Below are 22,185 nucleotides of genomic sequence, written 5' to 3' on the forward strand. Positions count from 1 at the left end.
ATTACGTTTCTAAACTTAAAAAACTTGTAATTGAATTCTTGATCTCTTATAAAGTTTGTATGTAAATTCTTATAATCAGTAAAAACTGTCACAAATTATTTTTTTTGTGATGATTTGAAACTGACACAAATTAATCACAAAGACTCAATTATAATAAAAAAAAAATACAAAAAGACAAAGGATATAATGACATTTTTTTTAAAAAAAAAAATGAACCTAATTAAATTTTTTTAAAAAAATTTAAGCATTAATTGATGTTTCAAACTTAAAATATATTATGGCAAAGAAATTTAATGAATGGTTAACATGTTCCGGGATGATAGTGTCACTGCAGAAATCTGTTCCCGCCGCACAAAATATTCCCCTTCCCTCTGATATTTATTCACCAGTGGTGAGAGTTTGCTATTTGAACTAACAAAAAGTTGATAGCAGTTAAAACAGTGCATGCACTTTTGTGCTTGTGGGGATCTCTTTTCTCTCTTCCCAATTTATTAGCAGCAGGTTCCATAATATCACTGTACTCTTTGTTGCAAGTGTGTTTAGAATATTTCTTTTAAAGATATTGTTTGCAACATGATTTTCAAGCACCACGCGAAATCCTCTTTACAGAATCACTTGTTTCACACATCAAGAGTTTTGATTCACATGATAGAACTATAAATTGGAGACCCTTATAATACGGATACATATTATTGTTATTATTCTTTTCAGTTCTAACATAGTGTAAAGAAAGAAGACACAATGCAGTTGTGGAAGCTCTTCATCACTGCATTAATGCCGGTTCTTAAGGTGCTCCTTATTACTGCTGTTGGTGCATTTCTTGCACTGCACCGATTTAATATACTTAGGGAGAGTGCTAGGAAGCACTTGAATACAGTAAGTTTAATTGTATCCAATGTTTTTTTTTTTTTTTATATACTTTTTATTCTGCAAAGCTAAGTTCCAATTTATTTTTGGTATTTCATTGCTACTATTTGACATGTCTTGTTAATGATGTGCCTAGTTTTCTATTTACCTTTTCCCCCCCTTTTTCTCTTGAATACTACGTACTCAATGCTGGGACATAGTGTCCCCCCTCCTTCAAATCCTATGTTCTCAAGTTTGACATAAAGGGAAGACACTAAAAGCATCAAAGTTAGTAACACATAAAAGAGATAATCCTGGAGTTAATAATATCTTGTTCTCTGCTATTGTTATAGCAGTTGAATTCAATGTCATAAATAGTTTTTCCCTAAACATTTTACTCACAGGCTGGCATTTAAAAAATATATACAACCGGTGGTACCAATATCACTAATCATAGTTTAACTCAATATTGGTAAATGTCAAACAAAATAAATTAAAAAAGAATGACCACTTATATACTTTTTTTTATTTGATAATCAAATGTAACTCTTTTCATTGGATCAGTTTCTGTAGGAACTAAATTAATATTTTTAATTGTGACTTTATTTCTAAGTTGAGAATTGAATATTGATCCTTGATTATCATATCATTTATATTTTAGAAGTATATTGTACAATCTCAAAAAAAATTATTTTAACAATTGATTATTATTATAATTGGGTTTAATTTTTATTTGGTAAGATTGTTGGAAAATAATTTTAAGATAAGAGTATAATTAAAGAATCAAAATGCAGAATTTTTATTCATTGAAAATTACATTAAAATTATACGGAAAAAATAGTTAAAAAATTTACTTTTAATTCCTTAATCTAAGTTTATTTATTTATTATTTATTTTATGTTCAGAAGACATTAACTATTATAAGAACTTTAACCCTTAAACAAGTGGTGAAGGACTTTGGTTGGAAAAAATTTGTTGAGTGAGATCAACTCTTTAAATGAATTCAAGTATTTGGTAATATTAGTCCTTAACTTTTAAATTAATTTATTAAAATTTTTAGAACAATTTTATGTAGGATAAAAAAGAAAAACTGTCCAGATATAATCATAAATTTAAATTTTCAGATGAAACAACTTATTTTTCAATAAATTTCATTTGAGGTTCCAAAATCAATTATTATATGCTTTTAATAAGGACATTCATTTCAAGAAAGATTTAATAGAATTCAATCACTTGTACAAGGTTGCAGGAAATCTTACAAGCCTTATTTCATTCATATTTGCAGTATATTACAGAAGTATAATGTCATTAACAAAAATGTTTTAGCTTCATTCTTATCTTATCTTTCTTGCTCCAAAAAAGTGTAATATAGGAGAGAGACATTTTTGGTGACTCAAACAACTAACTCGATGAATTTTTCTTGTTTTTGTACAGATAGTATACTATGTCTTCACTCCGGCTCTTGTTTGCAGCATCCTGGCTAAAGCTATAACATTTAGGAGCCTGGTTATGGTGTATGTTGTTTTCTAGCCACTCTGCTACATTTTCAATTTTAATTAACCCTTTCTTTTATTTTCCATCTCTTTCTTTCATTAATTGATTTATCTAAGATGCTTTTATAAATTGTGAAGGTGGTTCATGCCATTGAACATTCTTCTCACATTTATCATTGGGACAGCACTAGGATGGTTGTTTTTGAAAATAGCTAAATCACCTCCTGAAATGCAAGGCCTTGTGTTGGGGTGTTGTGCCGCAGGTACTTCACTTACATATTTTATATAGTTATTTTAATAAGAGAAATGATAACGATACTATTTTTTTAACACTACTTATTATTAGTTGAGATTTATTAAAAATTACAAATTTTATAGGTCTCATATTTCATATAATAGATTTTTCCTGATTTAGTAATAAGACTAATAAAAGTTTGTGATTTATAACCAATAGTAGAGAATATTAACACAAACAAAAAAAGTGAAAATGAATATTGTTAGCATTTCTCATCTAATAAATCAGATCAAGCAAATGATTAAAGATATATAACAGAACAGGGGATATATCATAGAGTCTTGACAACTGAAAATTCTTATTTTCTCACTATTTTATATTTGATGTAAACAGGAAATCTAGGCAATTTGCCTCTTATCATAATTCCAGCAGTATGTAAAGAAAGCAATAGTCCTTTCGGAGATGTTGATATTTGTAATAAAAAGGGGTTGGCATATGCCTCTTTGTCCATGGCAGTAAGACAATCTAACTTGGCACATTGGTTCATCATACAGAATTTTTTTGACAGATTTGAAGTAAGGTTTTAAATTTTATAATTTTGGTTCACCAGATAGGACACATCTACATTTGGACTTTCGTGTACAACGTTATCCGCGTATATTCATGCAAGATTTGCAATTTGAACAAAGTTGATGGTTCCACAGTAGGTCCAGTGTCAGCAATTGAAACAGATCTAGAAAACCATTCAACTGAACCAGTAGTTTCTGCAGAGGATCTCTCAGAGACCAATAATCATGTGAGTACATTGCCTGTGTTCTAATATATTTGGAATTTGGAAATATCGATACCTTATTCTTATGTTCACTTGTACTGCTAGTATGATAGTCTCATTTGCACTCTTTCACCAATGATGTCTAACACAACTTTGTGAATATCACTCCTTTGTTCCCCTTTCTCATATCACTGCAAGATTTTAGTCCTCTAATGTGTTAAAATGCTAAGTTTTTTTTTTATTTTTGATCTCAACGGATAAATGAGAATGACCAATGGCTAAGGCAGTATCAGGTCAGAGTTCTTACACTTTCCAATGGTTTTACAGGTAACAAAACAAAAGCAAATTATGAAACCATTAAAAACATTAGTAAAAAAGCTCAATCTGAAGGTTCTATTAGCACCTGCAACGATCGGATCGGTAAGCCAATTTTGCTCTCAATTTCTTTCTTCTTGTTTTTTCCCCTCCTTTTTATATTAATAATAAAAACTACTATATTTTGAATTTTAATATCACACTAATGAAATGCAAACTAGGAAAGCATTAAACATAATGAATCATAAGGCACGTTAGACATGTCAACATAATAAACTAGATAAAATGTTCTGAATAAGGGAGGCATTTTAAATTCATATTGATCTACAATCGTTACTTACACAGTTACACCAGTATCAGCTTAGTCACAAGCATTATTTACTGACAACGTTTGTCTTTTTTCATGAGTAGATTCTTGGTCTAATAATTGGTGTAGTTCCTCCATTCCAAAAGATGTTTGTTGGCGATAAAGCTCCTTTACGTGTGGTTGAAGATTCTGCATCCATGCTGGGGTAAGTTGCTGCCATGTTAGTTTAGAGACTTATCTTACATTCTACAAACTTATTTCGCATTTTCTTAGTTTTATGACTAACTTGACAAGTATGACCAAAATGATTACTTACTCAATAATTAATACAGTAGTACCTTAAATTTTTAAAACGACAAATAAAAAGAATTATTTTTTTCCTGAAAAACTGAGACTTGAATACAAACAGAATTATTATATTATTATTGTTGCTGTTGAGCGGTAAAAGAGGTTTTATATTACAATCATTTTGCAGGGACGCATCCATTCCGGCAATCACTGTGTTAGTTGGAGCAAATCTTCTTGGTGGTAATAACCAGCATGATTTTTTTTAATGTTCCTTTTCATCTTGCCTCAATAATTCTGAAACTGACAAGTGACAAATTAATACTGGGTCAACTTTGTTCAGGGTTAAAACGATCAGGAATGAAGCTTTCACTTCTTGTGGGGATCCTTGTGATTAGATATATTGCCCTACCAATTTTAGGTGTGGGCATTATTAAAGGTGCAATCCATTTTGGCATTATCCACCAAGATCCACTATACCACTTTATTTTACTGCTTCAATACGCCCTTCCGCCTGCAATAAGCATAAGTAAGTTATTAGGATTCACCGTTTCATATATTATAATACTTTTATACACATACCAAAGTTTCATATATTATTTGCACATAATGATGTATGGTTACAGCATTTAATAAATTTGACTGTATGACTCTATTTTGCACTTCAATTATATTTTACTTTATGACTGCCAGGTACAATTACTCAATTATTTGGAGCTGGGGAAACAGAATGCTCAATTGTTATGCTAGCAACTTATGTCTGTGCCTCGTTTTCACTTACACTATGGTCCACTTTTTTCATGTGGCTTGTCCTATAAATGTATTTTTTTTTTCTTTACCTCACTATGTCTTACTGTCAAAGAACTGCACACGGATTACAGATTATTCTAGTCAAATTAGTATCACTGGAAGGTAGAATAAATTCCTGCTGCAGTTTGTAGCAAAATACTTCAGTCATATATAGTATAATAAATATGTTGAGAAATTGTTCCTTCTTTCTATCCACCTTCATTTAAAATGAAGCAAATTTGCCCTTGAACATACTTATCCGGTACAATTTTCGACATTAATAATTACTTATAATTTGGAAATAAACATTACTCAAGGTTACATACTAAAATAGAACAGTTTAGTCGAATTTTGTTTTCGTCTTTTCATGTTTTCTTCAATGATGCAAACAAACATTACTTGACTTTTTTCCCCTCCATTTCAGAGGGTGTGTTCTTTCAAGTTTCAAATACAAATTTTCTCCCTCTTTCTCCCTTTCCCTCCCCAACCCACCCAGGTGCTTGCACCTCCAATTTCCAAAAGAATGGAAAAACACAACCCGCTCCCTCCCCACAGTACCACAAGTTTCACAAAGCAGGAATAATATACAAAAAAAATGCATTGCCAGTTTTTTTTTTATCTCAGATCTTCAACTTTATGAGCATCTGCTTCCTCTTAATCTCTCATCATCTTCTCTTTGCCAATTGGAATGTTCTCTTCAAGAACAGATTTGCTGATCGATCATTTCTATGGCACAGCACCCTCAATATGGTGTTGGGGTCTGATCTGTTCCACTTTCCCGTTGTAGGAGGCATTGGCAACTTCATTCCATTACCCATCAATCCTATCCCACTTGACTCACAGCTCGTAATGCTGAAATCTTCGATCAGTTGTTCACTACTTAGGCCCATCAATGAAATCACTCCCTCCACCACTGCAGCCTCTGCATCCACCACATTCTCTGCCACCAACCCTTCCACACAGTTGCTGAAAACTCTCTTCAAATTCTCAAAGTCCTCTCGGATGACCTCGTGGTCATGCCGGTGAAAAACGCGCGAGCTTCCACCAGCAAGCAGAACCATAAGGAATGCATCAAAGGAAGCCTTCATCACTTCCCTCAATGCCAATGGTTGAGCTCTATCTGACAGAGTTGTTGTAATTAGTGCGAGATTCTGCTTGATGACTCTCAATGCAGCTTTTATCTGACCTCTATTAACTCCACCAGCGTAGAGGCTATCATACAACACTGAGGCAGAGTCCTGAAATATAAGACGGTATGCAGCGACTTCTGCCACGTGTTGGCAGGCTACTAGAATGGACATGCTCACTGTTTCCAAGTATGAACAACAACTCTTGCGGTTGCTTGCAAAGCGAAGGCGATTTGAAGGAACAACTCCAGGGTTCAAAGAGAGTGTTTTCTCCAGAGAATGTATTTGAGTGTGGAGATAGTGCAAAGTGTTGACACGAACGTAGAGGCGTTGTGTTCCACGGCTAGTTGATGGCCGAGGAATGTTACCTTCGTGTTTTCCATTAACGTGTTGTATATGAGTGTCAAAACCAGCACTGCATGGAGCAGCTCTCTTCCACAGCATTGAGAATTTTGAGTCACTGTTGCATCTGGTAAGTGGGGGAAGCATAGGAATGTAACTTTGTTTTGAACCTGAAAGAGGGTAGAGTTGAGTGGAGGTTTAACTTAAAATACAAACTTTGCTACTCCATTGCGGCAATTATCAGTTCTATTTAGGAATTCATACTACTTACCACATGATGCAACAAACTTCATGTAGTCTTGGAAGAGGTTTTCCAATCCATCAGCAAGATCTTCAACCAAATCTTCGGTAATTGCTATTGGAACTTGGAAGAATTCCTCCACAGTTGCCGCGGCCAATTTCATTAGCTCCGCAGCTGATTGTGCGTGTGACTCAGTTTTGGACTTTGGACTCCATGCCTGCATTAACAGAATAAAAAAAAATATATAAAAGATATTCCATGAAACTATGTGATGATTTTTTGTGTCCTTCCCCTTTGAAGGAATAAGGATCATAAAGCCAAAACTTACTTCAGTTTCTTTTGCCCTCTGCAAACACTCGTTGCCTTTTTTCAATGAGTCTTCTATCCATTTTCCCAGAAGACTCAATATGACTGAATCAACATCATAGGGAACCATCTCTCTGATTACTGTTTTGCCACCATCATCACACTCGCTAGAGTCTTCAACCATCATTTGGACCATTACCTTTTCTAGCTTTGCAGCCTTCTGCAACACCTGAACTGACTCGGTTGTCAATGAGGTCACTTCACTCACGTACTGCTTCAGCACTTTGCCATAGCAGTTGTGCAACATCATTGCTGCAACTGCACTTGCTGTTGAATGCCATTTCTTGAGAACTGGACTAAAATGATGTCTTTCCTTCGTCATCAATGCTTCAGTCTCCTGAGCCAGTTGGAGCAGAACTTCATTCAATTCCTTCCTTCTTTCAAATTCAACAGACTTGGTATTCACTCCCTCTAAGACCTACACCGAAAAAAAGATGGAAAAAAATAATACATTATTACAAGGATTGACTAGTTTAATTTAGAATACAAAGCAAAAGATGAATTATGTTCTACCTTATCAAATGCGTTTCTCATGGAAGAACGAATATATTTGTCAACCCGGTCACAAGATGAATCCACTAAGGTTATGTCTCGTTTCTCTCCCCCTTCCCGCTCTGTGATTGTCAGATCGTCACCTAAAATTTTTGAGGCTGTCAACACCAAAGGAAGAAGGTTTTCGATTTGACCAACATTCCCTCTTTGGAAATAGTCATGGTAATTAAGCAACCTCTTCTCTGCCCAACCCTGCATTGAGGTCAGCACTGATGACAGTATCTTAACATACATAAAGTCCTTTTCTCGTTTGGCATCATTCGCCACCTCATTCAACATGGCATGTGAGGCACAAAGAAGGTCAGATTCTATCTGGCCAGTGTTTACATACTGCATAAACAGCACCCAAGTGAAGCACACATTGTGAATTGGCAAGGTGATCCCCAAAGTAGACCATGTTTTCTTGATCAGCTCAAGTAGCTCATCAACCTCATCTAGCACCAATGTCTCATCCCTGACGTCAAAAATGGACTGAAGAAGAGCCGTGTAGAGGTGAATGTTGAAAGGGAATCCATCAGCCCAGTGGCAAACATCCGTGGGAGTACCATTGTGGCTTCTCCATGACAGGGAAACCACAGAGTTGCAAAGACTTCTCATGGTGTCTGAGTTTTTGCCAGCGTCAATAGTTTTGGACTCCCCACTACTTACGATGTCCCTGAGGCGCGTGGCAAATGTGTTGGTCTTTTCTAGAGGGATTGAGGGGTAGAGGATGAGCCCTGCTTCAAGGATTTTGAGCTGCCTCTTTTGCCACATATGGTACTCATTGGAATCACTGAATTCTGAGGGTTTTAGGTGGCGTATCAGTTCCAAGGGGATGATGATAGTGTCTGCTCGCCTTCCCATCTAAAATTCAAGAAGCAATTACAAACATTAATTTAGACCAAAATCCACTTAACATCTTTTCATGAGCACTATATCAACATATAGTGACCAGTAACCACAGTCTGCATCAAAAACCACATGCTAGTGACTCAAGTTTGCATAAAAACACACTTTCTAGTATTCACTCTGAAAATCACAAATTTTATTGGATCTCTCATCTCATTTAATGAATTTCGTGATTTCAATAGTGGAATCCACTAAAATTTTCAACAAATTTCAACAAGAAAATGTTAGAAACAATTGCATGATTCCTAGCCAATCTCCATGCAGCTGAATTTTTCAATTTGCAAAACTACAGACATGCGATGTTCTCACCGTACAGTAATTCCTCTGCCACCAGTTTTACGTGTATCAAAATCATTAGAAAAAAATAAAAAGAACACTAATTGCATGCATGCAGAAACATACGTAGGCGAAAAAGAAAAAAAAAAGAAAGACATGCATGCATGCATGCATACTTGGCCAACGAGGGTCCTCAAGAGGGTTTTCCGCATCCTATTATCATCGTGCTCGGTGACCCGCATCTGCTGCCTCATGATCTCCGCGGCCGTCATGGGGCGACGCGGGCGGAAGAACGGGACGGTGTGCGAAAGAGGACTCCCGGGAGCGGCGACCGGCGAGGAGGGCGTGGAAGAGACGGTGGTCGTGGTGATTCTCCGGGAGGAGCTCCTCTTGGCCATCCTCAAGCCCAACATCTTCTTGAGGCGGCTCGTGGGCTTGGTCACCACCTGGCTCGGCTTCCCCCCCTCGGCTCCGCCCTCGTGGCTCGAGTAAAACGTCAGCGCGTGCCGCCCCCCGAAGCCCGGCGACGACCGGCACGACGTGAAGAATATCTCGTACGCCGTTTCCCGCACGGCGTCGGCGTCCAGGCCCTCGAGGTCCCCAAAGGGCCATGAGAGGGCGCCGGCGTCGGGGCGGCGCTGGCCGTGGGGGTGGTGGTAGTCGAGGCGTGAGGTGGAGGCGGAGGGGTAGGACTCGCGGCGGGCGTGGTGACCCATGCGGCGGGGTTGGGAGGGGAGAGTAATGTGGGTGGGGTGAGAGAGTGAGGGTGAGGGATGAAGGAGTGCATTTTATTGGTGTTAAAACTTAAAAGGGTTGTTGCATGTTGCATTGCATGCATGGTTAGTCTGACAGCAGTTTCGTTACTGATTATGGTTGTGGCATCGGTTGTCATTACCGAACAAACCGATCCAGATGTGTATTTCTGTCTTTCTTTCCCTTTTTTACTGCCTTTTTCTCGGAACCAACTGCCACAGCCTTTTTGTCTTTCCTCCATCGCCTCTTCTTGTCGGTTTTTTTAGTTAAGTGAGGCCAATACCTCCTTTCCGCGCCTTTTCATTGGATGTTCGATGTTCCTACATGCCATCACAAAAATTCGCTCTTCTTTACATATGGAAATACGTCAGAGACTCAGTGCTCGAATTTATGGGCTAAAGCTAAATAATTTTTATATAATCCAGCAAAAGGCCTATGAACTTGGCCTAAATTACATGCCTAAATATAGAACATCATGATTCTTCATGAGGCCACGATGACTAAAATGATTGATTTGTGACAGGAACACCTAAACCAAAGCAAAACAATTATTATGATCACTTGCTACTATTTTATCTCCACTGTCTTATGATTAAATATATAAATCATATTTAAAAAATAAAAATTCTCTCATAAAAAGAATTCTTAAACCTATATAAAAATTTATATTTAATATATAAATGCTAATTGGCTACCCCAAAAGGACCTCAATTATTAGATAACATTATCTGTTAAATTTTATTAATCATGTGGACACGACAGCTTAGACTTTTCTCGTGAATCCTTCTATCTGTCTCACGTACAACTTTATTGCCGACGGAAACAAACAACATTTGATATGATTATGTCTTGACTTCTGTGAGAGTGATATAAAGTGTTCAAGATTTCTAGTATCATCTTCAAACTAATGGATTGCATTAAAACTAAGTTGGGCCTTGTAAATTGTCATGATATGAGTTCTATCTGATGTTTCAATGAAATATACAATAGAGTTGGTCATTCAAGAGCAAATTAACATATTCAATAAACCATAGGAGGAAGGGAAATGGAGGAAACTCTTCCTCTCAGTCTCATCCATGTCAACAAGTCTTTGGTTTTCACCAATAGACTACACCTGCTCCTCCACTTTACTGCTATATGTTTCTTGGTTTATTACAGGCTGTGTTTCTTCTTTCAGGATCCTCAAATCCGAGGAACACCACTGTTCCCTTGGCTTCTTGTTTTTGCCTCTGAAATCATTCTCTCCTTCATTTGGATTCTCGAACAAGCTTTTCGTTGGCACCCTATTTCTAGAACCGTGTTTCCTGAAAGGTTACCACAAGATGACAAGCTCCCTCCAATTGATGTGTTCATATGCACTGCAGACCCTACAAAGGAGCCAACTTTAGACGTGATGAATACTTTGTTATCAGCCATGGCACTGGATTACCCTCCTGAGAAGCTTCATGTATATGTTTCTGATGATGGGGGTTCACCTCTCACCTTGAATGCCATGAGGGAGGCTTTGAAGTTTGCAAGGTGGTGGCTTCCCTTCTGCATAAGATACAGAGTTAAATGTAGGTGCCCCAAGGCATACTTTTCTGCTTCAGAAAATGATGATGGCGATGATCTTGCTGGGAGCATGGAATTTCTTGCAGATAAGAAAATGATCAAGGTGTGTTCTGTGTGAGATGAAGTCAATTTTGTCTGAAATTTTGGATTTTAGTAGCAATAGTTGATACTTGATAGTCAATTTTCTGCAGGAAAAATATGATGCTTTCAAAGAAGACATAGAAAGAGTAAAAGAAGACCGGGGAAACTCTGGCGATACTACTGGCATAATGGGTCAAAATCATCCACCTATTATAGAGGTATAATGTTATCCACAATATTCTTGGTGGTAGAAATGAAAATAACCTGATTTGAAGTTTAATCAGCTGATTTAAACTTATCTAGAAAAAAACTTTGGTAGGGTCAATTATTGTTCATTTATCTCAGGTTCAAAATTGTATGTAGGGCTTAATTAGTGCATGAATCACAAGCGTAACAACTCTACTAGCTAGGATGATTGATTTTAACCCTATTTTAAGTATATATATTTCTATGCAGCTGCTGATGTTTTCATTGAATTGCAGATATGACAACCAAAATCATATGTTTGTATTCGCCACTTGATTAAAAGTCTGTTTGGATATAAATTTATAAGTGACTTTGAGAACTTTTCTACGAGAAAAAGTTTCTTATTTTTAGTAGAGATGCTCTAAAAAATTCTCCTAAACTTATATCCAAATAGTTTCTAACTGTTCAATTGTGATGAGGAAAATCCAATTACAATATTATCAAATCAAATACCGATGATGGCAGGTGATTCAAGAGAATAACAGCAGTGAAATTGAGCAACTGACATTGCCTTTCCTTGCCTATGTTTCCCGTGAGAAAAAGCCTTCTCATCCCCACCATTTCAAAGCTGGGGCCCTCAATGTTCTTGTAAGATTCTCTCTCTCTAGTGTTATTAAATACACTCTCTAGGGACAAAATTATGAGACTCAACCAATTGAATCGAAGTGAATAATACCTTACATAAGGTTTTTAAGTATCAGCTAAAGTTTCGATATTGTCACCGATACATTCAACAAAATCTGACAAAAAAATGTTACACAAATATCTGGAGATTCTATTAAATGAAACATGGGAATACAGTGACCATTTTCTAGCTGCATTACAGATTTGCAATCAGCTATTTGATCGCTTACAAGTGTATATATTCTTACAGTACCGTGTCTCTGCTGTGATAAGCAATGCTCCGTATATTCTAGTTCTGGATTGTGACATGTTGTGCAATGCGCCAGCTTCAGCAAGACAAGCATTATGTTTCCACCTTGATCCCAAGATATCACCGTCACTTGCTTTTGTTCAATTTCCTCAGAAATATCACAATATAAGCAAGAACGACATTTATGACAGTCAGCACAGATCAGCATATAAAGTAAAGGATACCAAACAAGATTTCAAGTTTTGATATCATTGCATAGAATCTATGTCTTCAAAATGACGTTGTATTTAACCAAGTCTTTTTTTCCACATCTTTAGGTTCTATGGCAGGGTATGGATGGGCTCAAGGGACCAGTATTGTCTGGCACAGGCTTCTATATAAAAAGGGAATCGCTATACGGGAATTATAAAATTAAAGGTGTGCAGCATGATCAATTGTACCTTGAAATTTGGTAATTTGGGATGAACATATACATATACATACTGCATACTCATCATTTTGTGTTTTGAATGTTAGACACTGACCTTGAACTCCAACAATATGTTGGCACATCCAATGAACTCATCAAATCCCTGAAACAAAACTACACTCCAGATTCAGTCACTGTAGGACATACATTGCCTCAAGAAGAGACTTTGCTTTTGGCTTCTTGTAATTATGAAACTGGCACTAAATGGGGTAAAGAGGTATGCAGATTTTATGATCCAAACATATTCTTTAACTAGTATATCCAACAAACATAATGCACTTCTCTTTTTTGGAATATGCTACCAGGTTGGCTTCCTGTACGGTACTGTATGTGAAGATGTTCACACTGGATTCATATTGAATTGCAATGGTTGGAATTCAGTGTTATGTGATCCACCACAGCCACAGTTTCTAGGAAATGGTACCACTAATTTAAATGATTTACTAATTCAAGGCACCAGATGGTACTCTGGATTACTTGACATTGGTTTAAGCAGGTTTTGCCCCCTTATATGTGGGCCTTTAAGGATGTCCCTACTTCAGAGTCTTTGTTATGCACAACTTACATATTTCCCTCTTTATTGCTTGCCTCTTTGGTGTTTAGCTATTGTTCCTCAGCTTTGTCTAGTAAATGGAGTTCCCTTATACCCCAAGGTAACAACTAAATTATGCTGTTCCTAACTTCCTATGCCTTCATTTTTTCTAGAATTGGATTATATTTGCATCAAATATTTTAACATAGCTCTTTTTTTTTTTCTTTTGGTGTCAGGTCTCAGACCCGTTTTTCTTCATTTTTGTGTTTATCCTTCTATCAGCTTTCACCAAGCACTTAGTAGAGGTCCTCTCAACTGGTGGAACATTGAGAAAATGGAATGTTGAGCAAAGGATATGGATGATTAGGTCAATCACATCCCATTCATATGGATGTTTGGATGCTGTACTGAAGAAATTTGGTTTAAGAGAGGCTAGCTTCTTGCCAACCAATAAAGTGGAGGATGATGAACAGACTAGGCTTTACCAAATGGACAAATATGACTTCAGAACATCAAACATGTTTCTTGTGCCAATGGTTGCACTCCTCACCATCAACATTTGTTGCTTCATAGGGGGAATCTACAGAGTGTTATCTGTGGGAGATTGGGACAAGATGTTCATACAACTTTTCCTTCCAGCTTATGTCATTGTTGTCAACTATCCAATCATTGAAGGCCTAGTGATAAGGAAAGATGTAGGACGCATTTATCCTTCACTGCCTCTAGTTCTAACATGTAATATCTTGGCCACAACCATCACTGCTACACTTTATTCTCAACTAAGGAAAGTGTAATTTTACTTTTTATTATTCAAGTTTCATTATTTTGCAAATTTTGTCATTCAATTTTTTTAAATTGTATATTTCATTGCTCAATTTTTAAATTTTTGCAACTTTTATGACTCATTAATTAATCGTTTGATTTTGTTCATTGACAGTTAATGTAATACGTTAATTACTAATGTGACATGTTAACCATCATATTACAGTATGTCACGTCATTATTCATATGTCATGTTAGCAATACATGTCAATAATTGATGTGACACATTAATAGTTAATATGTCACATTCAATATTAACGTGTCACATTTCATAGGTTTATGTTATAATATTTATTTTTTTTGGAGATATGCTTATCAAAAAGAATGTTATATTTTTATTGTTTTTATCGGTTATTCCACACATAACTTTACATTAATATGATATTGTCCTCTTTGAATTTACACTTTCATGATTTTATTTTTGGTCATCATGTAAAAGGTCTTTTCCTCATGGAGTATGTGTATGTTTTGTAAAATCTTACTTTTCCTCTTGTTATGAAAATGTAAAACTTGATTTATATCCCAACAACTTCAATAATCAACTAACAAAAACACATAGTCAACTAATAAGATGATGAAATATTTAAAAAAAAATAAAAATTGAATAACAAAACATGTAATTTTAAAAGTTAAGTAACTAAATTCATAAAATTATAAAACTTGGGTGTCAGACAAAAATGCAATTAAGCCATAGTATAAAAGTCCCTTCTATTCATCCGATAACACTCATCTAGCTGTGCTTTTAATATAAAGCAGGGCCCAATAGCCTTGTTTTTATTTCCAATATTTCCAGGCCCAATTGTGGCCAGCCCCAGTCAACAGCTTTCTTCTGCTCTCTCTCTTGATTGTATTTCGAATAAGTTATTGATTGTCCCTCCCAAATTTTAAATTTCCATTAGTAGTTATCTTCAATTGTCCTTTCATGGCAATGGTAGTGCTGCAATTTGCAACTACCACTATTTGTTATTTGGAATGGGCCATTCAAAGAGCTCAGAATTTAATTGCATTCATCTTTGAATTTTGGCAAGGGCTTTGGGCATTACAAGCTTAATGTTGTTTTTCTTAATGAATAGAGTAAACTCATTTGGTTAAGCACAACTCATTTTGAAGAGTTTAAAAGAAATAAGAGAAATATGAATTCAGAAAGAACAAAATTAAGGAAAGTAAAAGTAGATATAAAAAAATCAAAGCCAATCGAATGAGGTTTATTTAGATAAATATATATATATATATATATATATATATATATATATATATATATATAAAGACAAAAGTAGAATGTAATTGGTGGGAAAAATAAACTACAATAGTTATGGGATTTATAACTCAATGAAGAGGTAAAACTGATAAAAGGAAGTAATTGCAATTTTCATAAAATAAACATGTTTAATGTAAAAAAAAAGAGAAAAAGAAAACAAATATTCAAAGTGATTGATTTTTTACCAAATAATAAAAGAAAGAATGACGACTATTTATTTATTTGAATTGGTTTGATTTAATGAAAAGATAGAAAGGAAACAAAACAAATTGAATAAAATCATCCATTAAGTTTAACACGCGTTTAATTTTGACAAGTCAAGAAAAGAAAATGGAAATAGAAAAATAATAAAAATGATTGATCGATAAAAAATAAAAAGGCTCATCTACTTTTTTGTGAAAAATTATGGATGAGTTAAAGCAGAAAAAATGATGGAAAAAGTGAGTTGTGATAAAATAAAATTAAAAAAAAGGCGAACAAAATTGTATATTTATAATTTTATTTCTTTTTTTAAATTGTACTAGATGATATGAATACCCAACATTTTTATAGATATTAAAAAATAAACAAACATTTTTATAAAAATAATAAGTGCGAAAACCTAAAACATAATAAAAGTAACAATTACGATGCCTAAAAAGTAATAGTAATGAACATAAACACCCAAAAAATAAAAGCAACTTGTGTAAGCATCCAAAATATAAAATTAATTAATTAATTAATTAACAAATAGACCCAAAAAAATAAAAATAGTAAGCACAGAGACAGAGGCAAACCATAAGTGTAGTGGATGAATAAACCTAAAAAATAAAAAATAAAAAAAGGCATAGGAAACCAATAAATAAAAACAACGAGTACAATACTCCAAGAAATAAAAACAGTAAGCGTGAAAGCTCAAAAAAAAATAGCAAATAAGAGGACCTAAAATATGAAAATATAGTGGAAAATAGCGGGACAAGAAGAAAAAGTAATGGAAACAAGTACATGAGAAGATGGATGAAGGAAATAATAGTAGGCCAAAACCCCAGAAATTAAAAACATCGTTGCTTAAAACTTAATACTCCGATGGAAACAACTCATTTGAGTTATTTTATGCATTAAAAAATGAAAAAAAAAAATGGACTCTATTGTGCTATGTAAGTATTAAACAATTCAAATACAAATTTACTCTAATAGTAATAAATTTTAAGAAATTCAACTTTTAAATTTTTTTTTTCTAATTATTTATGAACTAAATTTAATTTTTATTAAAAAGGATAATTGTACTACAATGAAAGAAAATAAATTACAAGAAAAAATACACAATAAGTAGATATTAAAAATAAAATAAAGTAATAGTAAATACATAAACATTATATGAAATTAATTTTCATCATTATTATTTCTGAAATGTTCCCAAATATGTTCAGTAAGATGCTACTTCATTTTCTTCTAGTAGTGAAGAAGAAGCCATAGATTCCGAGGAAGAAATCTTGCCTTGTGAAGGAAACTTATTATTGGTTAGAAGGCTCCTTAACAATCAATCTAGTAAAATTGACTAATCTCAAAGAGAGAACTTATTTCAAACAAAATGCAAGGTTCTAGAAAATACATGTTCTCTCATTGTAGATAGTTGGTCTACTTCCAATTGTTATAGTACTAGATTGGTTGATAAGCTAATCTTAACTACAAAACCTCATCCTAAACCTTATAAAATACAATGGATCAATGAGGAAAGAGGTATTGTAGTTAACCAACAAGCAAGCATACCAATCAATCTGCTTGAAATATGGTAAAAAACGGTTACTTGAGGAAACAACTCTCTCTTCTTCAAACAACTCATGTTGCCACGTCAGAGTCCTCCAATAGCAAGAAACGGGAGTTTAAGTTACTTTATGGGACAAGCAACTCCCATTAGAATTGTTCCACATGTCATATAAAATTAAATTGGTTTACGCATGTCATATAACCTTCACCGTTAATTATACCATCTTTTTAACTAAATTACATATTTTTAAAAAATTAGGTAATAAAAGTATAACTAATAATAAGAGATAAAATAATATAATTAAAATTTTAGATTTAAACTTTATTATTATTACTATTCTTTTCTACCGATAATATATATATATATATATATATAATTTATCTATCAATTTTTGTCATTGTTTATTTTAGAAAATTTATTTTAAATTTTTTTTAATTTGCACTTTGGATTTAAGGACAATAAAGAAAGTAAATGAGAGAAAATAAATTCCATTTTGTTTTTTAGTGAAGCATTCCCTATCACATTTTGAAGCTCAACGTCGTGGTCTTTACGAATATAAAAAGAAAATATGTAATGTGATTGGATGTATTAAATAAGATTAATTTAAGTGTTATTATTATATGCCGTCCACCGTAACCCATACGGAACACTTTCCCACGTAGCCGTCATCCTATCAAATTATTCATAATTATTTTGTTGTAATAATAATTAGTGACTTAATTAGTTAATACTAATATTTATTATTAATTATTATTATTTATATTTTTGTTATATTATTTTTTTTATTGTGTAATTGTTCAGCTATCACATGTACTTATAAATAAATTACTCCTCTTTCAAAGATAATACATAAGTCAAGTTCTATTCTCCATCTCATATTATCTTATTTATTCTCTCTATTTTACTTTCTTTTATAACAATCTTGTTATTCAAGTTCAACGCTATTTATTCACAAATTACACTTTTCACTTCCATATTTATTTTTGAGATTTAATTTTTTTTATTACTTTTAAATAGTTTAATTTTATCTTTTAGTTTTTTTTAAAAATATTCAATGTTATTCTTTCATTTAAATTAACATTAACTACATTAATGAAATCATATGAAAGAAGAATATTAAATATTTTTTAAAATTAAACTTCTAATTAAATTATTTAAAAATAATAGGATCAAATTGAATATTTGATAAATAAAAATTAAATTAAATATAAATTTATCAAACACTTTTTTAGATAACTTTAAATTTTTTATCTATTTAATAATTTATTTTATTAAATAATCTTTTTATTTTTGATTTTTTTTTAATTTAAAGTATTCAAATTATTATCATTCATGATCTTATGAAAATAAGTAAAAGAAAATTCAAATTTATCTTTAAAAAAATGTTTGATAATTTTATTCAATTTAGCCATACTTTCTTTAAATATTTAATTTGATTTTACTATTTATAAAATGTTTAATTAAGTCATCTATTTTTTTTATAAAAAAAAGTTTAATATTATCCTTTTATCTAATTTTATTAATATCATTAATGTCAATTGAACAAAAAGATAATATTGATTTTTTTTTAAATTATATGACTAAATTGAACTTTTTAAAATAATAAAACTAAATGAAATCTTAAAAATAAATAAAGAGACTAAAAATATAATTTCATCTATTTTTAATCTTCAATTTCCTCCTTTCTAAAATTTTGATTTTTCTAATCTTTTATACACAAATTGAAAAAAAAATTATTCAGTTAAATTAAATTATTCTTATTTTACAAAATTTTATAATATTTTTAAATACTTACCTATATATACCACTTAGAATAACATGAATAGTTCACTCAAATTAATTTTAATTACTCCACTATATATAAAAATATAACTAAAAAGTTATTATCGAACAAAAATAATAATGACATGCCTAAGAATTTTTAGATTAAACATCATTATCTATTTAATAACGAGTTGAAAAATATAATCAAATTTTAAAAAAATTCTATAAAAATATATTGAAATTCTAAATAGTAACATTAAACATGAAAATTATTGTATACATCCAATCCAATAATTCTAACAAATTCGATCCAATCAAAACCAATGTTGAAATAAGACTATAAAAATGTAATGAAAATCAAAACATCCAATTTTATATATATAAAAAAAATGAATCATAAAATCAAAATCAAATCAAAGCATCATTAACAAATTGAAAATCCAATCCAATTCTATATAATAAAAAATGCATTGAAATTCTTATTGAGTAGATAGATTCGTAAAATATACTCTGTTATTTAATTTATGTTCATTAATTTCAAGCATGTTAGAGGCAAATAAAAATGGGAACGAGAATCGATCGAGTTTTCTCAATTACCGCATATTGGGGTTGGAGAATAAGTTTTTCTTTCAATCAAGGCTTGCCCTTGTAGCCTTTGGACTATTTTTCCACACGTTTTTTTTTTTTTTAATGAGTTAATTTCTTATATATTTTTATTTTTATTTATTATATTTATTTATGAATTAAAATTTAGTATTTTAAAAATAAATTATCAATAATTAAAAATAATTTTATATTATAATAAAAATTATTTATATTAAATTAAAAATATAATTTATATATTTAAAATATTTATTATATAAATTTAAATATAATTTATATATTTAAATATAATTGTATCAAATTAAATTAAATTTTCAACGACAGAATTTGTATTCCAATTTAAACTTAATGTACTTGTAGATTTTCAATTCGATATAAACCAATTCAAATTTTTTTGATTTAGATGGATTAATTCATTGATTTTTTTATTAGTCCATTGTGGCGACTATAGTTATTAGAGTAAACACCTAATTTATTTTTTAAAAAATGGTAAAAATGATCGATAAGTCCCTTAAAGATATTTTGTAGTATTAATTTGAATTTCTAAATTATAATTCTGTTATATAAATTAATCATTTTATTTTATTATGTAAGTTAGTCCTTTTGTTATATATGTCCAATTACAATTAATTATCATGTTGACATGTATTCTCTCTTTCAATTAACATAGAGGATCATAATACTAAGCTCTTCTCCACTTCTACATCAAAAGAGTTTTATGATTTATTAAACATAACAAAAACACTAATATTCAATTGTCATATCCTTATTTAAGATCTTTCAAGACGATCACTTATTTTGTTAAACCTCAAATTCAATAATTTAATGTTTACAATCCTAAACATATAGCTAGAATAGACGATGAAATTAAGGATGTCTAAGATAGAAAAATCCAACTATAGAAAACCTTACGAAACTCAACAACAACCTTTCATTTTAATCTAACACCTATGCATAGGATATTTAAATATGATAAAGTGTTCGTTGTTAATTGAAAAATATCAAAATTTTTGCATTGTGGTTCATATTAAGTGATTTATAAGAAAGAGAGAACAATCAATTAAGACAGAGAATAGATTTCAACCTAACACTTAACTATTGAGTATTCAAGAAACTAATAAAGCCGATAACTAAGTATAATAAATAGAATGACTAACTTGCACAATAGAGTTAAAATTTAGGGACTTAGATGTCATAAATAATCTTTCAAAGATCTATCAATCATCTCTATCATCTTTTATGACCAACTTGAGTTTCTTACTTAGTTATTACCATAAACTATACAAAAGACGCGTAATGGTAATTAGGGGTAGATATACGGATTAGTCCAATATACAAAGTTTATATTTTTAACGGGTCGAATAAATATGATCTATAAAATAAATAGATTAATTTTTTTGGTCTATGTTCGGCTTACAAAGCTCATAGATAAACAGACTAATTCATAAGTCCAATTATATCTATTTTTTATAAATATTAAAAAAATCAATTGAATTTATTTGTTATTTTTTAATCCATGAAAATATAACCAAAAAATATATAAAATTGATATAAATACATATATAACATAAAAATTAATATAAATATGAGAGAAAAAACATATAAAAATAACTTATTAATAAATGGGTATTCGCGGACTAATCTCTATAGAAGTCCAAGGACTTCGCATGTCGGATCAAAAACTTTACTACAGCCATATGGATTTTAAAAAATTGAGTCATTATCTATACAAGTTACATATTAAAAGGACCCGTTTGTAAACTTGTGTTCATATATCTACACTAACAACAGGCATGGAAATCTAACCCGCTCTCGTGGGTACCTGCCCGAACCCGCCTCGATTTGGACGGGGAAAACTTGTATTTATCGGGTTCGGGTTTGGGTTCGGGTTCGGGTTTTTCTCGATTGATAAAATCAAGGGCGGGGACATGAATGTTAATACTCGCCCCCCGCCCCCGCCCCCATACCCGCCCTCGCCCCTGCCCCGCTTAATAATATAATTAAAAAATTATTTATATATATATATAAACTAAAATTAGAAATATTTATATGTAAATATTTATATTATTTTACTTTTCTTTTATTTTTTTTAAAATTTGTTCATGTTTATTTAAAAGAAGAAAAAAAGAAGAAGAAAAGAAGAAAAAAAAAAAAGGAGTGGGGGTGAGGGCGGGGGGCGGGGCGGGAAAATCTGAACTCTGCTAAGAATGGGGATGAGTATCCAGATTTTACCTCTAGCAGGTACCGGGGCGGGGGCGAGGTGGTTTAAATTTGCGGGAGCGAGGCCCCGCCCCACCCGTTGCCATGCCTAACTATCCTCGAAAATTATTTACGGCATCTCCAATGGAAGCAATTCATTTGAGTTGCTTCATGCATTGAAAAATGAAAAAAGTGGTCCTTAGTGTGCCATGTCAATGTTAAGCAACTCAAACAAAAATTTACTCCAATGGTAAGAAATTTTAAAAAATTCAACTTTTAAAATTTTTTTTCTAATCATTTGTAAACCAAATTTAAATTTTTATTAAAAAAGACAATTGCACTACAATAAAAAAAAATAAATTATGAGAAAAAATATACAATAAATAGATATTAAAAATAAAATAAAGCAATGTATTAAATACAAATTTAAAATTTTATTTATTTATTATTTA

At 32.1% G+C, this 22,185-nt stretch overlaps 3 protein-coding genes across 3 annotated transcripts; 2 read left to right on the forward strand and 1 right to left on the reverse strand.

Moving 5' to 3' along the window:
* Window positions 1-396: 396 nt before the first annotated feature.
* On the forward strand, window positions 397-5,252 carry LOC109805262 (protein PIN-LIKES 3). The gene is made up of 11 exons (XM_020367284.3): window positions 397-501; window positions 712-876; window positions 2,281-2,360; window positions 2,478-2,602; window positions 2,968-3,089; window positions 3,185-3,370; window positions 3,674-3,766; window positions 4,073-4,173; window positions 4,444-4,496; window positions 4,597-4,782; window positions 4,947-5,252. Exons 2-11 carry the CDS (start codon window positions 742-744, stop codon window positions 5,069-5,071), a joined length of 1,206 nt encoding a protein of 401 aa, XP_020222873.1. The 5' UTR covers window positions 397-501; window positions 712-741; the 3' UTR covers window positions 5,072-5,252.
* Window positions 5,253-5,586: 334 nt separating this feature from the next.
* LOC109804999 (protein unc-13 homolog) lies at window positions 5,587-9,666 on the reverse strand. The gene is made up of 5 exons (XM_020366925.3): window positions 9,011-9,666; window positions 7,632-8,513; window positions 7,081-7,536; window positions 6,783-6,969; window positions 5,587-6,681 (listed from the first exon to the last, which is right to left on the reverse strand). Exons 1-5 carry the CDS (start codon window positions 9,548-9,550, stop codon window positions 5,708-5,710), a joined length of 3,039 nt encoding a protein of 1,012 aa, XP_020222514.1. The 5' UTR covers window positions 9,551-9,666; the 3' UTR covers window positions 5,587-5,707.
* Window positions 9,667-10,424: 758 nt separating this feature from the next.
* LOC109805373 (quillaic acid 3-O-glycosyltransferase CSL1) lies at window positions 10,425-14,172 on the forward strand. Its single transcript, XM_020367430.3, has 8 exons — window positions 10,425-11,241; window positions 11,330-11,437; window positions 11,931-12,053; window positions 12,340-12,552; window positions 12,657-12,756; window positions 12,856-13,025; window positions 13,114-13,461; window positions 13,577-14,172. Exons 1-8 carry the CDS (start codon window positions 10,633-10,635, stop codon window positions 14,132-14,134), a joined length of 2,229 nt encoding a protein of 742 aa, XP_020223019.1. The 5' UTR covers window positions 10,425-10,632; the 3' UTR covers window positions 14,135-14,172.
* The last annotated feature ends 8,013 nt before the right edge of the window (window positions 14,173-22,185 follow it).

Source organism: Cajanus cajan, chromosome 7 (genome assembly GCF_000230855.2).
Source record: "Cajanus cajan strain Asha chromosome 7, NIPB_CcT2T_4, whole genome shotgun sequence".
NCBI lineage: Eukaryota > Viridiplantae > Streptophyta > Magnoliopsida > Fabales > Fabaceae > Cajanus > Cajanus cajan.